Here is a 19,950-nt window from a genome sequence, read left to right as displayed (position 1 = left end):
AATATACCCCCAGAGGAAGAATACACTTCTAGTTATCAACCAGGTAGCTGTAACAGCAGGGGCCATCCCTTGGAAATAGGAGGGGTAGAACTTCAGTAGAAGTACTTAGTATACTTCCAGCTCTGCCATACAGCAACCAAAGTGAAAGAACTGATCCAAACCCTCTCCTTTCCATGCAGGAACAAGCTTGGACAGAAGAGTAAGGTATAGTTAAATGTACGTACACCAATAAACTTGGAGTTAAGCTGCAAGAATGTATCAAGAATCATGTATCAAGAATCAAGAATATGTAATTCCTTGCACGCATCTGATCAAAAAAAAACCCCAAAGATACTGATGATAACCCTGTTACTAGGTTGTAACTTGATTCCCCTCCTTCCCTCCCTTAAAAAGCTGCTTCATCACCCAAAGCAGCCTTAGCTGACTGAGCATTGTTTCATGAGTGTGCTTTACAGCAGAAAACAAACCTCAGCTGCACTTGAAGAGCTATGTGTGGTATGTATCCATATTTAACTAAAAGTTAAGGGTATCTTTTCTCTGAGGCAGAGAAATTTCAGATGTCACAAACTTCAGAGTCGTTTTTCCTCTGGTTGACATGAGTGGGAGGCCCCCTAATGACAAAAGAGTCTAGTGTGCCCAAAATTGGGGTAAGGCAGCATCAAGGAAACAAGTGTGAAGGTGCATAGCATATTGTTGCTCAGGTAGTTCTTTTGTGGTTTTCAAGCACACTGGCATATAACTTGAGTTGCAAAATTGCACATTAGCAGGTACAGAATACAAAAATAGGATGTGCTGAAAGGAAAAAGGAGTTACAGTGCACCTCTTAAACTCAGGCTTGTACTGTAATGCAGAAAACCAAAGCCTTGGGGGCCAGGGACAAAATACAATAGGGTGGAGGTAAACAAGCAATATGACAGGCACGCTTGAAGCACCACATAAAAAGCTTTTAACACAATCCAGAAATGACCCAAGACATTTCCAGGCAAGCATAGAATGTGATTTTCTATCTCTTCTTTGCCTACACAGAGATTTATTTGGGAAATATAAATACAATGAAAGGTGAAGGATCAGGGCTCATGCTAAATATTCTGCAGCAAGACTGGTAACAGCAGGCACAGATGATATGGCTTAATACTTTGTCACATGTGCCTTCACCACACATACTCATTGATTACATAAAGATTCAGTTATTTGCTAAGCCAAGTGAGTAAAGCAGCTGAAATACCAGTTTGCTTTGACATCATGCTACTACCTTACTGAAAGGTAAGTTCAAACTCCAGCATAATAAAAAAAAATTGGGAGACTGAAAAAACAGCACCTAACCATAAAACAATTGTTTTACAATGCCAGAGAAACACCTGTGCCCTGAAACAGGTGTTTTGGTATCAAAACCAAGGCAGGATATCTATAGACAAAGGGCCAGCTGAACATAGTTTAGAAGAATGCTTGGACTGGACACATTGACAGGCCACCTTAATACCAGCAGTAAAGAATACCATCAGAGAAATAAATATTGATCTTGGGTCATACTGGGGCAACATCACAACTACTTGTTGCTGTAATAAGCCACTTAAAGACTATTTCAAGTCTAGTTTCAGAACAGCTTATTGCAGGAAATCGTATCTTAAGTCCTACAGAGTGTAAGCCTAGTACAACACTGCTTCGTCACTGGGTTAAGACAAGAAGGGACTGGATAAACACAGGAGCTGTAGCTCTGTTTAAAGGCTCTATTTAAATTCCATCTCAAAGATTGTATGAGTTGAAAGAAGTTGAGAACACCAAACAGAACAGGACAATGCTTAAGATTAAATATTTAGAGAAGGACAGCACCATAAATGATAAAAGGCAGTAACAGCAGATCCTAAAACTAATTTCAGGTCCATTATTAGGGGAAGATTGATATCAACACATTACATGTGTTCTCTGTTAAGAGGATCACTTCCTTTCAGGCTAATATATTAATACTGTTTCTCAACAGGAAAAAACAATACAGAGTATGTTCTTATTCTCTATGCCTTTGCAAATAGCCACCTTTAGACGAGATAGTAGACTAGACTGACCACTGCTCAGGACGGCACCTCCTTGAGTGTTTGAAGTAGTATTTACCACTGTATGCATCGTCACTAGGAAGAAAGGTTGCCTACACAAGAGGTACATACATTATGTCATGAGACATGGCACTAAGCTGCAAGCATTCTTAAAGACTTAAGTTATTGCGAGTGTTTCCTCTTTGAAATCTGTTCAAACAGCAAGGTGTGATTCATTCTATGTAAATTAAACAATGACTGCAAAGACCTCTTTAATTATGAAAAATAGGTCTTTAATTTCATCTCAGATACCATTTTAGACAAGCATTTTCAGTACAATAGTTGATGAAAAACAAATGCATACACTATGGAAGTTAAGAGCTCTCAGTGAAGTTACCATGACATAGAAAGTCATAGCTGAACAAAGCTTCCTATCTGGTTGAACTTCAGCAGCCATCATTGCACAGAGTTAAGTTCCTTTAAAAGATTTGGTTTAAAATAAAGAGTTCATTTAAATGTCTGGAGGGAAAGGCACTTAGTATTGCAGTTTCCAGAACATGATTTGTTTGTCTTCCCCTCCTGTAATAACACTGTTGCACTGTTCATTCATCCACATGGACATTACAGCACCTGAGGAAAAAAAACCCCAAAACCAAACAAAAAAGTAAACCCAAATGCAAATAAAAGTGGTAGTTGAGAGGATGGAACAGATCTTTTTAAGAGCGTTTAGGATCGTATGATCGTTAGTTTGGATTACATCAACACCACATATACTAAGAACAGTTTTAGTAGGCTTCCAGCTGGCTGCTTATATTCACACTAACAATCTCACCCTACATTGCCTCAGCTGCCCTGGGGTACTTGAGGGACAATGTCAATTGCCGTGTAGAATGCAGAACGGCACACTGGCAAAAGGATTCATAGGGATAAGGGGAGGAGGTTTCTTCAGAAAGTGAGATTTTCACTCCGCCATTTGGACTTCTCGTATTAAAAGTGTATTCACATCTTCCAGCATATGCTTAGAAGCTCACTTCTAAAGCTTCCCCTAGGTACAGAACGATCTCTACACACATCGAGTTCCAGAGTACAAGCTCATAGTAGGGAAGTTTGAAATAACCATTCAGGAAGGCAGCCATAAAACCGAAGCTGAATAAAACTTGAGGTTTTTTTTCCTTCACACATCCTGATTGCTAATGTACTGGAGACTGTACAGATACCTTTAAGAAGGCTATAAATCCCCATCCAAAACAATTTATCTAGCGAACTTCACTTAATTTGTTGTTAGACTTACAGTCTGGATAGACTAACAAAGTATACGATGCAGCCTGTACTACACTTTATTAGGGTTATGAGGTAGAAAAACGGTGACTTCTGTGATATTGTGTGAATTAGAAAAATGCCAAGTCATTTACCTTTGGTCAGTCTTGTAAACAGCAATATTCCTTCACTGTTAGGTTCATGTGGACCTACTTTTAGTTCTGGTGTTCCAGATAACGCTATCATCATGAAGAACTGCCCACTGACTGAGCAGATGACTCTCAAACTTTTCAGTACTAGCAGGGCTGGAAAACAGGAATCTTCCATGCAATTTGAGAATAGGAATAGCTCAGGCATACCTGTATGTCCTTTGATTCTTTCAGTAACTTTTCCTCCAAGAAGGTCCCAAATCAATAATTCACCGGATTGACCTCCCGATAAGATGGTATTTCCATCCCATTTGAAGCACCTGCAAATAAGTCTGTAATTAGTTCACTTCAAGCTTTTGTATAATGAGTCCAACACTTCCAAACTGACTAGGCCAAAAAGAACTGAAAATGGAGGTACAAAACTGAAAGAAATTCTACCCTTTAACAGTCTTTCCAGAAAGGTTATTGCCAAATTATTTTAGAGGGTTGTGTCCCAAACTTGCTTCTCTGTCTGCCCTAGACCCAGCCAGACCTTCCCCTGGCAGAAGGATGAAACTAATTCCTGTAACAGAAGAGGACCCAGTCAGCTGTACGCGTGTATAGTACCCGAGCGCTCACATGAACTACCACTTTTACTTCTGTCACTTTGTGTTCCTGAAACTGTCACCTAAAGTGCAAAGATGAGTTTCAGGGAAATAACTGAGCAAAACAAATAATATATGCATCTATCTATCTATCTATCTATATTTACGTATACGCACACACAAGAAACCAACAAGGATACTCCATGTACGGCTGCTATATTTTTACTCCAGTAACTGAGTTAGCATTCTGCGGTTTGTCAGGTAAACAGATAAAGAACTGCATTTTGGTTTGGAAAAAAAAAAAGACTAATTATGATAGCCAATCTTCTTAAAATTGTCAAAACAAAAAGGAAGCATTGGAACTAAAAAAAAAACCAACCAAGATTATTAACAGAGACGATTCAAGAAGAATCCTTGTTAGAAATTTCAGTGGCTCAACTGCTGGAACTGCTAGTTAGCTACAGTTCCCATAGTCTTTTACGGATGTTACAGTTGCTGTTGGAAAAAAACCCATGAGGCGATTTACTTAGATACTTGTTTGTTTTTGTCCCAGCTTGGAAAGCTTGACCATAATGCACACAACATGCTAGAACGTCAGCCTTTGCACTTTAAAAAGTGATTCAATAAAACAGAGTTGCCAGTATTACTGCCCCTTCCATTCTGCTGTCACCAGCCAACTATCATCTCCACAGTCAACTAGTGGGCCACACAGCTTCATAACCTGAATGGTGTCAGAATTACCTCTGTGGCTCATCAGTAGTTACAGAAGATATAAGCATTCCAGTTTGTACATCTATTACTTTAAAACAATTGTCCTCTCCTGCGCTAAGTAGATGTCTGCTGTCTGTACAAGAGAAAAAAGCAAACAAAAGAAACAATAACAACAAAAAAGCGCATGTTTAGACATTCAGTTATAGTTACCAAAGCAATCTGGGATACAGCGTGTTGGATGTGACACTGCCTGACCTACTTATTTATAGATAATTTACTGTAAATTAAGTCTCTAAGCAAGCAATGATAAACAAAACCGGTTAAGAGTCTAGACCACTGGTCTACAGTCTAGTATGGCCTTGTGTACAATTAATAATTTTTTTATAAAGGAGATGTGTGCCAATCCAAAACATCTCACCATCCCCCTTGAAGTAGTAATTCCAATTAAAAAAGAAAGGTATATTACATGACACCAGGAATAAGATTCCCTTTGGAACTCCCAAGGATGCGTATTAAAAACTGAAATCCAACGTACCAGGACTAAAAGCAGCATCAAACACAGTCCCAGAATGACATGGCAACTGGTGCAACACTGTTGCTGTAGTAACATCCCAAACACTAATGGTACCCTCTTTGGTTCCAGATGCTAGTATAGTGTTTGCAGCATTAAGGTTGATTGTATTTACCTAGAAGTTAAACATCCCATGATTTTCCTATTCTTTCATGTCAGCCATCTTGAGACAGGTTTTAAACATACACAAAACAAGGGCATTATCTATGAGATGATATTTTATTTACAAAAAGCTTTTCCATTTAATTCTGCAACATCCTTAATTAAGTACAATTATTAAAAATCCTGCCTGTAAAAAGTAAGAGATAGCTCCCTTTGATGATATTTGAAAATGCTTTTTATTTGCAGAATCAGAAATGCAAATTGACATTTCCGACTACTCTGAATACCCATACTCTCCATCTAAATACAAGAATTTACCCTTAAGAGTAAAATTCTTTACTTTTAAGTCTTCCTAGCTGTCAGCTGTTTCCAATTCTCTTGGGCAGAGTTCCTAAATGTTATCAGAACTGGTTTAGTAGTTGCCTGTGTTGTGACCTGTTAAAACTATTATGAAGGTTTAAAACACAGTAATTCTAAATATCCTACTAGAGTGATATTAGAAGCTTAACAAGTGTGCAGTTACATATTTATGATTCACTGCACACAATATATAGTTATAGTGAAATTCACTGATATGTTTTATAGCATGGTAAACAACTCAGAGGAATTCTTTTCCATTTGCTTGCCATTGGCAAACATTAAGAAGTTGTTGTAGTAATAAAAATACTTGAAAAACATTAGTCTTATTTCAAAAGCAAAGCAGCAAACACCACGCCCCGCAGTCTTTCCTGTCCCAGCTGGAACTTTGTACGTACAAGCCAAGCAAGGCAAATTAGGCACCTCTGTTTCCACTGTTGCTTCAGTCCCCAGGACAAGGCCATTCGAGCAGGGGAGCAGGGGACACTGGCGCAGCACGCATCAGACAAAAACCCCCAAAACGAAACAAAACACCCCTACACACACACACTTCCCAAAACAACACCCCCACTTTAGCCCCCTAACCTAATCCTTGTGCTTTAGCACTACAGGTTGACTTTGATTTTAATAAGTAATTCATTTTCATATTCTGACATACTCTATCTCTACCCACATACTTACACTAACATCGTGTTCTAGCTCTGCAAGCAGTTCGAAGTGGTGTTTCTTATTGCTCAAGGTCTTTCCAGGAACACAGTGCCACACCTACAACACAGATATTTAGGTTTGCTCAAGGAAGCATTAATATAACCCTGGATGAGTTTCCTCAGTACTGAATTCTCACGTTCCCAGGAGGGCTGCTTGTGTTAACTGTGGGCCTTGCCTACATGGCAGAATACAGCAACAAGAAACGGCACCTGAACTCATTTACCCTAAACAGAACCACATATGCTGATTCCAGATAGCTTACAGAAGCCTACTCAAGTACAGGTATATCACTGCACTGAACATATACTTACCAAAAAGCTGTACAAGGAAGGCTTTGGGAAATTCTTTCCTGTCCCTTATTTCCAAATTATCTTTCTACCTAACTGTAGGCATGCTTTTTCGCTTAGCAAGTTCCTGGTCCACCTAGCTGAAGAACATAAGCTACAAAACTATTAAACATTTTAGAAGCCTATTCCACTCAGCAAACAGAATCACCGGTCAAGGTCTCAGAACATTCTAGCTCCTCCAACAAATACAGACTGCCTCCAAAACTCCCATGTTCAGTTACAATGAATTAAATTTCTTTCAAGATAACACTTCAGCTTTGAAACAACTGAGATAAAGTTAAATGAAGAAGATATTCTACAAACAAACTTACTATGATACTAGCTAAGTTATTATTCTAGTACAACAGGTACGGTACATCCACTCCAAAGCATTTGGCTGGCTGACCATTACAAAGTACTAAATAGTTATTGAAGTATAACAACCCCACATACAAACCTTCACAGTGGAATCCCAAGATGCAGAATATAAACGCCCATCACGCCAACAGATCTTACTGACTGCATCATCATGTCCCATTAAGATGTCCTGCTGTCTTCCAAATGCAATTGAATAAAAATAGCTAATAGGAAAAGGTTAAAAAAGCATTACGTCTTCAGAAAATAAACCCCTTTTTTCCAAATAGATGAAAGTAGCTTTGCTTTTACAGTTTCTAGCAGAAATCTACTGAAACAAAAAGTAGAAACATAGACATTGCATTTTAACAATGAATTGCTGTATCATTATCTGAACCCGTAAACATAATGACCAAGGCACTTGATGTAATTCAGTAAAGTCAACAGGAAGTAAATACATACATATGATTGTCCCATGAAGAACTTATGACAGTGGTATCTCCTGGTAAAATTAGACAAGATGACAAAGCCTGCAAGAAAAAATAAATAAAAATAATGTAGTGCTCGATTTCTTACCCCAATTCAAACAGATGTACATTAACATGCTTCTGGAGAACAAGCAGCATTTTTATTCACACAACATAAAAGTGTTTTATGAACACTAACTATGAAAAACATTATGGGTTGGACACTGTACAGCAAAAACACTTAATCCCTCATAAATATACAGGTAGCACTGAAGTTCAAAAATACATACAGAACTGACAGATCTCTGTTCTTTAAATGCTGGTATTTCAAAGTTTGCATACATGGTATGCAATTTCTCATTCTGGAGAAATTGTGTCAGCTCTTCATCTTGTAAGCTACTGCCGATTTTACATGCAAACAGCTAACAGAAACTAAAAATGAAGGTTTCCTTTGATGTTTGTTCTCCATGACAGCTACTTACCATCTCAACTCTTCCAAACAAATGTAACCAATTCCTACTATTCTCAACAAGAAATATTCTTTACAGACAGCAGCTCAGCTACATTACCATCATGGGAAGCAGCAAAAAAAAAAAACCAACAAAACAACAAACCCAAAATAAAAAAAAACCAGTCCATTGCCTCTACTAGCATCATTACTTGTCACGTTTTAAGACTGTTCTAAAAAACAGTAAGCTGCTGGACTGTAAAAAGGTTACTGCCTCTTGCATTGCTGCAACAGATCAGCACTAAAACTACAGAGAGAAGAGGTGTTTTTTTAAAAAAAAAGTCCTCCTCAAGCAAAAATAACCTTTGGCCTAGGAGTCAGCAAAAAGCTTCCTTTTTACAGTGCCAAGAAACAACATTCCTAACTTTGCTTGGCTAAAGCATTAGGAATTACTGTATCTCAACTCACCTGCTAGCATGTGCCATGGCAGGCCATGGGGTCTTGACCCTGCAACTTAATTGGGTACCTGTTAGAGCATGCTATGGCTTCTGTCTGGGTGACACGTTTGCCTTTTTTGTTCCCTCTAGAGATGAGGGTACAGAGATGGCTGCTACATCTTAGTATCTTGCCTCAATAAAGGATTCCAAACACGACAATTGGGAGTGAATCTCTATGACCTAGGTCAGGCCACAGTGTTCAAGCACAGAAAAATTAAATACAGAATCTCTTTTCAATTGCTGTTTTAGAAGCAAGGGAAAAATGTTGTTAGAGGTTGCCATGACCATGGCTCATTGAGAAAGGGCGGCTCAAATTCACCCAGCATAGATTCCACCCCGTGCTTGATTTTCCTCTGCCAGCTGACTCGCAGCCTTCAAACACTTGGGAGCAGTAAGGCAATGCTGGATGTGAGCACATGGGTGGAATTTAAGCTTTGTGATTCTGGTCCCAGTGGCAGTTCAAGGTTGTTCAGGAAGACTCCACTGCACATGCCAGACTATCTTTGTCTTCTGCAAGCCCTTCCTTGGAGAGCAGGGCAACTCAGAACAGAGCTAGCACAGAAGTGAAGTGCAACCATTTAATGCTTCCTTGCCATGTTTGCAGAATGTGCTTTGTCTCCCTGGAGGCCTGAGTGACTATCAGTTCACTCCACTAAATTATTCACACACAATACAGTTGAGTAGGCAGCGGAAGAAAAGAGGCATTGATGCATGCTAAGAACCATTTCTCCGAGTAGCTTTCAGAAGATACCCAATGATCTTGTTTCTATTTTGACAGCAACTTACCATGTTTGAAAAGGACACACTTCTCTGGATTTTTTTTGACTCTTTAGAAAACATCTTCAAAGTTGAATCTGTCAATGTACAAAATTGAAGACAAAATGACTGGTTTATATTATAGAAGCTAGTAATTTTGCTCCTGTTTGAATATTCAAGTATCTTACTATGAAAAGCAGGTATAGCTTTCTCATAGTCTTTGAGAAACTCTTTATAAAGCTTGTGATTTGAGCCTGGAACTGGCCTGTTTTGTACCAGTTACAGACAGACTGCCCCATGCCTATCAAACTCTAAAAGAACTCTGGTGTCTAAAGGGAGAAATTACCACCTTCCCAAGCCTAGATAGAGATAACATTGAAACCCTTGAGTCGAAGTGATCTGAAACTTAACAAATTTATATACTTCAGCTATTTAATTACAGGAAATATTTAACTTAATTTCTATAATAGGTGACTTGCAAAGGTGACAATCCAAAAGCCAAAGAGAAGTAGCTTTCACATATGAATACTGAAATCCTCTCAAACAGTAAGGAAGAATTGAACGTGAAGCAAAGACAAAATTCCTGCATTTGGCACAAGATAGGGCCACTTTCATGACTGTAAAAAAAACAGATCTCAGTGATTCCAGAAATATCCCATTTAATGTTATCTTTTTTTTGCTCTCAGTGAAGATATTAATGGGATTCAATCTTAACTACATTTCAGAGTTTCATGCTGTTTTGTTCACAAAACAGTAATCTGCATTTATGCTACAGGTTCTAGTAAATACCTCTGAAGTAATACTTACCCTGGGATGTAGTGAAAACAGAAGACCCATTGCAAGTGACTGCTATTCCAGTAATTGCCCTGTTTAATACAAATAAGTTTATAGGTGATTTCATAGGTTTTGAAACTTAACCATCATACTGTAAATTGACTGCAGGTAAAATCTGTTATTTGATCTAAGAGCTAAAACACTGAAGGAGATTAAAAGCACCACAGTGGTATCTTATATACCTAGAAACAATAATATACCTTCATATAACATGTGAAATGCCAGTACAGGTTTCCCATATTGTTCTGCATGAACTTCATCCTCATCAGAAAGGACATTGCCATGTGAGAGGATAAATAGTTGCATAGTCCACCTTTCCAATTTGGGATTAGGCAAAAAAAACCCCAAACCCAAACAACAAACAACCAACCCCCGCCCCCCAAGAAAAAAAAAAAAAACACACCAAAACCAGAAAGCCAGCCAGGAACCTGCCTACAAGCAGATACCGAATACCTCAAGTGTCAGGAAATCAGAACTTGCATGTCTTTTCTACTCAAATTTGACACTGGCAAAGTCACTATAGTCTAGAAATTCAGACATATAGCTTATGTCAGGGAGTTGGTTAGGAAGGACAAAGCACTCTGCACAGCTAAAATCCTGTTATACAGACCTGTTTATTATTTTTCTCAGCAGTCCTCAGGAAAATAAAAAATAAAAAAAAAAACCAGAAGCTGAAATTCAAGTCTGCTTTCAGGATCAAGATTTCCCTAACCCTAACAATCTGGTAACAGAGGCACTTTCTCACTACAAATATAATCTTGTTTTCTGGACAACAGAATGCTTCTTTTCTAGATTGGGTTACAGTCACCAAGAAAGTAGTTGCACTCAGGGTAGTAAGAAATCCTCCTACTAGTCCAGCCACTAGGACAAGGGATGGCACCAAAGCAAAATCTGTTCTTTAAAATATAGCTGATGTTGTTCATTGTTAGGTACTTTCAAAGTTCACCTGAAGTGCCCCTGCTGACCCATGGCTTCCTAGGAATCCATCAGAACAATAGTTTCGTACCTGGATTAACAGAAAACCTATAGCTGGAGACTTGGCAGACTGCTCATACAGCAGCAGCTCAAGGTGTACAGTAGCTGAACTTAAGTGGGTTAACCTTTCAAATTAAATGAGATTAAGTAGTTAAGTCTTTCTGGGGTTATAAATAAATAAATGGAAGTCTTTGTGTAGCTGCTGCTACCATAGTTTTAGAGATGGGTAAGCAATATCTGCTTCAGGTACTAAAATGATAATGAACTTAGCTCTAGATCTGTATAAGAAACAAACGAACAAGCAAGCAAAAGATAATCAAGCTGACATATACTCATCTTGTGTAATCAAATCAATGAGCTGTCTCACAAAGAAAAGTATTTACCTTAAACCCTAAGACATCATTCAGATGGAGATGCAGATACCCCTACCCCACAATTAAATTGAGCAATTTTGACTGTAAAAACAAAAGAATAGTACCTACTCTTTGTGAATTTTATATTGCTCATCTAATTTTAGTTTGGCAATATTATTCCAAGCAAGGGTTATACTTTCTTCTGTCAAATCTTCAAATGATTCCTCATTTGGAGAAACTGCAATAAAATGCCACAATAAAGTTTCATCACAAATAGAAAATAGATTTCAAACAATGGAGGTAGCTGAAGTTGCAAACATAAATATGAAAGTACAGAAATCATGCAGAGCTCCAGAAATAAGAATTTTTGGCTAATGCAGGGAGTGACAATATCACAAATTGTTTTTCCAAATTTCTTCCCGGATGCATTATCTTACACAGTCAAAAATATTATTTTTCTCCCAAAACTGGAGCTTTTAAACTGGAGACTTTAAAGAATACATTTCCAAAATGGAAAAAACCCCAAAACCAAACAACAAACCAAAAATGTTTCTGCAAAGATGTTCTGGTGTTCCATTGAGATGTCAAGAGCTTTCCAAATGGAAAAGTACCAGGGAAGTCACCTACTGTTACAATACAGCACATGCTTTTATTATTCTGTTAGGAATGTCACAATTTCTTCACACTGCACTGTTGCGCAAGGAAGTTATTCAGTCAACATTGTCCCTACAGTATGTAGGGAAAACAAAGTAATTTCTATACAGATTTTCATTCAAGTCTTGGAAAAGAAAACAAATTTGGACATTTAATTTAAATTCTATGGGTTTATTTGCAACAAGCCAACGGATCTCTCCAAAGACATGCCTGTTCAAAAACTGAACAAATCTTCACATCATTTAGAATGCCTGGGGATACAGTCATTGAAGGTGTTATCATATTAGCTTGATTTTGAAGCGTCATGAAAGGTCAAGGATGACAGTCCTCCCACAGCTTCAAAAGCAGAGGTTGAACAGTCCCAGAGAAGACCATTCAAACAGAAGACAAACCATCGGACAACACCTGTATTTTCAAATTTGAAACTGGTCTTGCCCATTTTTCTTTAATAGTTAGTTAATGGATTTATTTTGAGTTGGCCTACAGGAGAAGTGGCCAAGAGAGCTGTATAATGAGATGCTTTGGGAGAAAGATGCAGTACTTCTCAAAATTACAAATCTGCTACATTGTCAGTTTATTTATTAAACATTTACCTGGAGACTCAGTTATGGAAACACTGTGACTAGATGTTCCAGACAAGCTTTTCAACTTCGGTATTATCCTTCGAGGATGAGGAATTGTAAACAACTGTTTTGGCGTCTGTCCAAACTCCAAGATTTGTGTCAGCAGAGCTACCTTTTCATTGGGGTCCATAATACTTTACAAAAACAAGATATTTAATTAAGCCAAGTAGGCAAGTATTTTTTTTTCTTGTCCTCTCCCCTGAAAGCATGGGCCTGCACATGCAGTTACTACTGCACTATAGGCCATCACAAATTCTTACAGAACTGATTTACCACAGATGTGATGGACAGTCATATGACAGCTTCCTTATTTTGTTTATGTACGATGACAATATGCTCATAAATTTAAAAAATAAAGCAATTTCAGAAAAGCCGGACTGACAAAGTGTTCACATAACAATCAGTCAATGCATGCTGAAACTGAGAAACCTGATGCTGGTTCTCTGTGTATTTGGGAGTATAAAATGGAAGAGCTACACCATTCACATACAGAGCACTTCTACAACCAGCAAAGAACCTGGAGGGATACTGAGAAATTTGGCTAACTGCTTTAACAAACAAACAAAAAAAAGTGGATTCCTGTTAATTACCTGTTTAAATCCACTCCTCCTTCATAAGTTAATGGGTGAAACACTAGAAAATAAAAAGTTTATTTGTACAATGTAGATAGATATACAAGGCTTATTTTCTTTGTTTTTATAGTAGTTATGCAAGATGAAGTTGTGATTCTTACTCAACTTGGTTATACCTAAGCAACCAAGCTATTTCAGCAAACTATAGAGTTTGAGATCTTGTGTTTTAATCCTGGGTTTCTTACCTGAAAAAAAGTTAGGATTTCTAAGAAACTCAAAGAAAGTTTCAGAAGAAATCAGTCCTTTCATAAATGAAGACTTATTTAAGCTTCATTAAATAACTCCCCACACATATACACAATAAAGGGAAAAAAAAGCACAGTTGCATAACTGGATCTCTGGTTATCTTCTCAACAGGTAACAAAATGTAGTAAAGAATGATCATAAAGGTCCGCCTATTCACCTGTTAATTTGCTATGAGGATAGCAGTTATACAGTGAACTACTTTGGGGTCTCTGCATAAGAACATGTACTTTATCTTTTGACACAGGTTCATTCATAAACAGATAAATTCTGTCTCTCTTTTCTAAAGTATCTGCAACTCGTTATGCTAATAACAATCCATGCTGCAGCAGAAATAGCATGTTGTGCATAAAACGTGCTCTTATTTGAGAGATAAAAATATAGGTGCCGTAATTTAAATGCTGATTTACCATATTCAAAGCCTCTGCCACATTATAATTGACACTTACGGTCACTGTACGGTTGGATGCCAACCCCTGCAAACCTAAAATATAGCCAATCATGATTTAAGGACATGTGGGTAAGCATATTAAAAAAAACCCCCAACAACAAAAAACCCACCACAAAACAAATCCCATTATCTTACCCTGGAAGTAGTAAGCACGGGCTACTAAAATGAAGAGTTGCTTATTCCTTCCCTCCCCACTGTTGTAGGCAGGTTCTCTTTTGAAAGTTATTCTAGTTTGCACTTAACAAGGTATCTCAATATTGTCTGTTACTTGCAATCCTTCAAAAGCATCAGGGGTTCTGGAATAAACACCTTAAAAATCTAAACTGCTAGTGTTCCTTTGCCAAGGAGACATTTCCTTACTGGGTAGCAAAATACAGCAGTTTGATATTTAGCTGTAAGTTAATAATTGCTATTACTGTTAGATTTAGATAAATTAAACACATCATCATAGCAATTACATAACAACAGCCCCTTTTGTGAGCATTTACAATGGCTACATACATGCTCTGAATAAGCTTGCAAATAGTGAAACTTTCCACATGTACAGTAAAAAGTATATACACTACTGCAGTAGTATATATGTGCATAAGGACAAACCTAGTCACTTGCACATTTCTTCCTTCATTCTTGCTCCTGAACAGTTATAGCCCATTAGCCCCTTCTTTCCCTTGCCACTTCTCTCAGGTGGAGTTTGGAAAATTGTATGGATATTCTCACACTGCAATCACGGTGTAGGGAAGTTAAATACATGTTCATGTGGAGATCCTACAGATTCCTACTTTTAATCGGCAGACACTAATTCCATACTACATTGCCACACAACGCTGTGCGAGAAAGTAACAGCAACGCTATAGAATCTTCTTGCCTACTATCTTAGGTACATCTTCAAAGATGCAAATTACGATGAAGGCAATAGACTTTACTAGATAAGACATCAATTCCAGTAACAAAGAACTGCATTTCCTTTAAGGACCAAGCATTCAAAGCAGTTTTGAACGCTCAAAACAAGTCAGACACAGATATGCTGTTATTTACAATTCCTGTCTAAGTAAAGCATCCCTTTTTTTTATTTTTGCAATTTCTATAAAGTGTGTAATTACCATTGTGAGCTGCAACTGCTTCACTTCCTTTCTGCTTGCAGCCAAATATTAGGTCAATCCATTCATGAAGATGTTCTGATACATACTGACTTTCTAAAGCTTCTTGACTCTTCCGCAGAAAGTCATCAGGACCTGGCAAGAGAAAGGTTAATTGCAGGAGAAGATACCCCATTCAGTATTGGTATCCATCTCTGTTCATCTTCCTTCTTGAAAAAGAAACCAAACAAAAAACAAAGCCCAACCAACCTCAACAGCCCACACCAAACCTCGAGTTTGCTACAAAAGTTAAATGCGACTATTAATTATCTCAATGGTTTAAAGCAAAAAATCCTTCCTAAGAAAACAGAACGGGTATTTTTGAGAGAACCACCACCATATCCCAGGAATCTAGATAATCTTGAATTAATTCATAATACAAGAAGTTTGACTATTATTACCTGATGCCCAAGGGGGAAGCTCTACATCTTCAACTATCTTTCCACCTTGCCTTTTTCCCAAGTCCAACTTCAAACTGTTTACTAGAAAACTAGAATCATTTTCATAAAATTCTGGAATCAACTGGAAGAAGAAAAAAAAAGGAAATTTTGAGATTAGCCTAGCTTTGATCATTTATGTCAAATACAGTCAGTAAAAACTAAAAGTCGAAGTTTGTATGTCAAGTCCTAAAGCTGGGTAGTAATTTTTCCAGGCTTTCTTCTTTGTCAATAAAGTAGTACTGGAAACTTCCTCCCATTACATCCTTCCAACTACTTCTAGGCTTTTTGAGTACCCACAAGGCAATTCTTTGAGATAAATTCAGAGTGGCATAAATATTTTTAACACGTAATGTGTGGCATACAAATCCGTAACATCTAAGAGTATCTTCAGAACTGTCATTGTATAGCTACCTTCTTATTTTTAAGATATCAGGTAAGAGTCAAGACAAAAGTCTAGACTAAAACGAGAATGATAACAGAAGTTTCAGAGGTTAAGCCAATTATTTAAGAACCACCATAGCTAACCATTAACTATAGATATTTTTTTTAAAGTATCACTATTTTAGACTCCTTTATCAAAGAAGCATTAACACCCACTATCTGACAGTTAATCATTCTCAACATATTCTACAAGTTATGGTTTCTCTAAGGCTCAAAAACCTAAGATAAAACTACAGTTTAACCTCACCAGATGTACTGTTGTAACACAGCCAAATCCTTACAAGATTCCAGCAGACAATGCATAAAATTGCATCTTTTCAGCCCTATTCCACTCTGGTAATTCCCACTTATTCCAATAACATTCACAATAACACTTCTATTAAATTAAAAGCAGACACAGACAAGCAATCATGGAATTACAGAGAAAGAAGAAGTTAAAAACGTTAAAGGATTCATAAATTGCAGTCAACAGCCCCAACAACCCCCCCCACACAACTACAATCCACAAACAAACCCTCTAAAAAATCCAACCAAACACACCCCAGCCCCACCTCAAAACTCTCAAATCAACAGGAGACATCTATGAACAGAAAGCTTAGCACAGATACCAAGGACTTCAATCATTTTCCATCCAATTACCTCTTTGAAATCTGTTGCGCCATCCAAACAGTTCTTCCATGTTTCTGCAAGACTAGATAACATGTATCAGTCACACATTTGTTAAAAAGCTATTTTTTAAGGCTTTGCACTCCCTTGATGCATATCTGAAAACAAAACCAATTCAGGTATAGACAAAATGTAAACAAACCTGTTGAACATTCTGTCAGCATGATCAAACTTTCCATTCTGCAGACACAGCATGTATTCTGGGGCTAAGGAGAAATAAAAAAAAAACATCAGCTTGCTCCAAACTTTGTCCACTTTGGAGGTAACGGTCTGCTCAGAGAGCATGTAAAAGCTGTCTTACCAACTCTAACAAGGTAAAACAAAACATAACCCGGAGATGAATAATGGCTCCCATACATGAACTTGGGCTCTGGCATTTCCTGATAACGTGTCTGCAACATATGAAGAAGAAAGAGAGGTCTGTTTAAAATCAGCACTCCTGCTTTCCTTCAATATTAAACACATACACACTTTTTATTTTTTTAAGACACAGACTAGGACCACCCTTATTTATTTTTTTTTTTGTAACAATAAAACAAAGCTCTAATAACCATAATCAGTAAATCAAGAAAGTAAAAAGTTGTTTTAAGTTATATTAGATATATATATATGATATACATATATGTAATTTGTGTGTGTGTATATATATATCATCCAGAATTACCAGGGTTTTTTCCTCTCTCACTTTCACATGTAACTGCAGCGACTCAGCTTCAAAGGAGTCCAAACAAATACTTCCTTTTTGTCTTTCATGTGAAGTTTAATAAGTATGGAAGAACATACTGACTTAATTCAACCTGGAAGACTCTCTCCTGTTTGAAGCACCTAGGTGTTACCCCTAAAACCTATCATAATCTAAATAAAGTTACTTTTACTGTAGGCATGAGACAGCTAATTTAAGGACACAGTCAGATCTTAGAAAGAAAACTGTGTACTGTTATTGAAAACATAACATTTATCATGTTCCTACCTTCAACAACCTTAGGAAGCTTTACAATTTTGAAATATTTAATCTTTTTTGACAATATAATGCAGTTAGTCTGGCAATATTTTTTTGCTATGCTTCATTAAGAACTAATGAATGTTCTAAACCAATATGGTTATGTTCTGTAAATTTCAGAATAATTAACTTACCATAGAAGACAATGCTTCTATACAAAGAATTAAAAGCTAAGAAAGGGAGGATCTTCTAAGCTTGTAATTATGTGTTTGCTTACGTAAAGGAAGTCTGCCTACTTTGAGAAATAGAAAAAGTTTGTGCACTATTATCTGCATGTGCAAATTTTAGATTGGTGCTCTGATCTCTACGGATCCAGGTTTCCTCCCTTTGAAGTACTCTCCCTCGAATTCAGCATTTTTCTTAAATGGAAGTACTTAAGTTTTCTACCACTTTGTCTTGTATAATTGATACATGTATTTTACATTATGCATTTAAATCCATTGGTCTTGAAGTTTTATATTTCCGTGTATGTTTATAGCATCCCAGTACCTGCCATACAAACACACTCACAATAGTTGAATGGATTTGGGGATTTTATTTTAAAAGTGAGGTAAAACATTTTAAAGCATATCCATATGAAATGGCAGTAAGAGCAAGGAAACAGGTTCAAATGCTTTTAAAATCAGTACCAATGAAATCAAGCTGAAAGGAAATGTGCTATGTTTACAGGTAAGTTTGCTTCTGATAAGGTTTATAGTTTGGTATCTACGTAATTCCCAAAACCTGCTTGACAAAGCTCCTTTTACTGCCAATATGTACAAGGCCCACAATGCACAACACGTAAAAGCCAAGATATACATACCAATAGCCTATCCAGCCTTTCCTTATTCAGGGCACCAATTGGTTTGCTAAGGTCACGGAACGTTTCAGGCTTGGTCAGATCTAAAAAGATATAGTTAGACTCTAGGCATTCTACTAGACGGGAATGTACTCTGATCAATACTTGAAACCAGAAGACACCCCACCCCACCCCAAACAGCAATAAAACAAACAAAAAACAATGCAGAACCCCTCCAGTAACTTCTGCTCCCTAACTGCAAAAGAATAAAGTCTTACTGTAAATGACTACTCATCATCTTCCTTCCAAGCAGATGTAATCTCATAGCTCTTGCTTCATTCAGAACTAGTACATGTACATGACATCACCTACTTAGCACAGGTCCTGCTACCTGAGGCACAAAATCAGCTGGTATTGTCTTCCTCCTACTCATTAACTATTCTGTCAGGCTACAGTTAAATACCACCAAACAATTGGATCGAGGTGTTTCAGTGGGTGCTGATGAAAACAGAAATAGATTCCCCTACTCTCCTCCTTGTAGAGGGACACAATCCTCAAGAGGACAAGCTTCCAACACAAACTGCACTAAGACCCTTAATCAAGTAACCAATTTTGGCACAGGCCATTAGTCTCTTCCTTTCAACTTACTATGCTAAGAACTATAAAAGAACAACTGGATCCTACACATTTCAATTAATCCAACTTGTTCCATAAAAACCAATTTTACCGGTTCCTTTGCATTTATTAGTCACAGACAGTCTTTGAACGCTCAGTACTGCCAATTTTCAAAGTGACCAAGCAGATGCTTGGTGCATACTCTGGATGTGAAGAGTGAAGTTTTTAACAGAAAAAGGTGAGGTATTTTATCCACTAAACTTCAGAGGAGGGGTAAGTGCACAATAAAACTTCCAAGATCACTAATGCCAGGTTCACTCTGATGTAACGTTAACTTTATGCAGTGTAAAAGCTGCCCTGAGACACTGCAGTTGGACATGATGCACTAACATGCCTTTTTTGTATACACATACCTAATACTGAACTAGAGTAGTCTGCTATGATCCAGGGAAATACAGGATACTGGGAGAGATCGTTGCAGCTTCTATCAGCCAGATTGTTTAGATGAAGAAGATACTGGTAATTTGATATATGTCCTCGCTGCCATTGCAACATGTAACTTTCAGCTGTATGCTCTGTAATATGATTTTCTAAAATAAAAGAAAACATTAAGAGTTTTGTGGTTTGGACTTCCATCCCCAAATTATACTGTGATTAACATGCAAGGTACTGTAACATTAAGGGCACAGTTGTTTAAAAGAACAAGCCAAAATTAAGTGGTAACTTCATGCTTCAATAGCTACCATATTGTATACGTTTTTTTAAGGATCTGTTCAAACAGGCCTGAATGGCATT

At 37.4% G+C, this 19,950-nt stretch overlaps 1 protein-coding gene across 2 annotated transcripts in view; it reads right to left on the bottom strand.

Moving 5' to 3' along the window:
• Nucleotides 1–2,298: 2,298 nt before the first annotated feature.
• NSMAF (neutral sphingomyelinase activation associated factor) overlaps nucleotides 2,299–19,950 on the bottom strand; it is a 39,650-nt gene continuing 21,998 nt past the window's right edge. Inside the window, exons 13-31 of one of the 2 annotated variants that reach the window (XM_055799465.1) lie at nucleotides 19,569–19,745; nucleotides 18,565–18,644; nucleotides 17,064–17,154; nucleotides 16,905–16,968; nucleotides 16,736–16,787; nucleotides 15,617–15,737; nucleotides 15,180–15,311; nucleotides 13,344–13,386; nucleotides 12,724–12,887; nucleotides 11,606–11,714; nucleotides 10,122–10,180; nucleotides 9,345–9,412; nucleotides 7,609–7,676; nucleotides 7,250–7,373; nucleotides 6,440–6,523; nucleotides 5,264–5,414; nucleotides 4,759–4,861; nucleotides 3,644–3,753; nucleotides 2,299–2,657 (exon numbers count right to left, since the gene is read on the bottom strand). In XM_055799465.1, coding sequence (XP_055655440.1) covers nucleotides 2,563–2,657; nucleotides 3,644–3,753; nucleotides 4,759–4,861; nucleotides 5,264–5,414; nucleotides 6,440–6,523; nucleotides 7,250–7,373; nucleotides 7,609–7,676; nucleotides 9,345–9,412; nucleotides 10,122–10,180; nucleotides 11,606–11,714; nucleotides 12,724–12,887; nucleotides 13,344–13,386; nucleotides 15,180–15,311; nucleotides 15,617–15,737; nucleotides 16,736–16,787; nucleotides 16,905–16,968; nucleotides 17,064–17,154; nucleotides 18,565–18,644; nucleotides 19,569–19,745 — 1,895 coding nt within the window. In that variant the 3' untranslated portion in view covers nucleotides 2,299–2,562. Of the gene's footprint in view, nucleotides 2,658–3,643; nucleotides 3,754–4,758; nucleotides 4,862–5,263; nucleotides 5,415–6,439; nucleotides 6,524–7,249; nucleotides 7,374–7,608; nucleotides 7,677–9,344; nucleotides 9,413–10,121; nucleotides 10,181–11,605; nucleotides 11,715–12,723; nucleotides 12,888–13,343; nucleotides 13,387–15,179; nucleotides 15,312–15,616; nucleotides 15,738–16,735; nucleotides 16,788–16,904; nucleotides 16,969–17,063; nucleotides 17,155–18,564; nucleotides 18,645–19,568; nucleotides 19,746–19,950 lie in introns of those variants that run through there. The other variant, XR_008746440.1, reaches the window with a different exon arrangement.

The sequence above is a fragment of the Falco peregrinus genome, chromosome 3 (assembly GCF_023634155.1).
Source record: "Falco peregrinus isolate bFalPer1 chromosome 3, bFalPer1.pri, whole genome shotgun sequence".
Classification (NCBI taxonomy): domain Eukaryota; kingdom Metazoa; phylum Chordata; class Aves; order Falconiformes; family Falconidae; genus Falco; species Falco peregrinus.
This window is presented reverse-complemented; position numbering and strand designations above follow the sequence as displayed.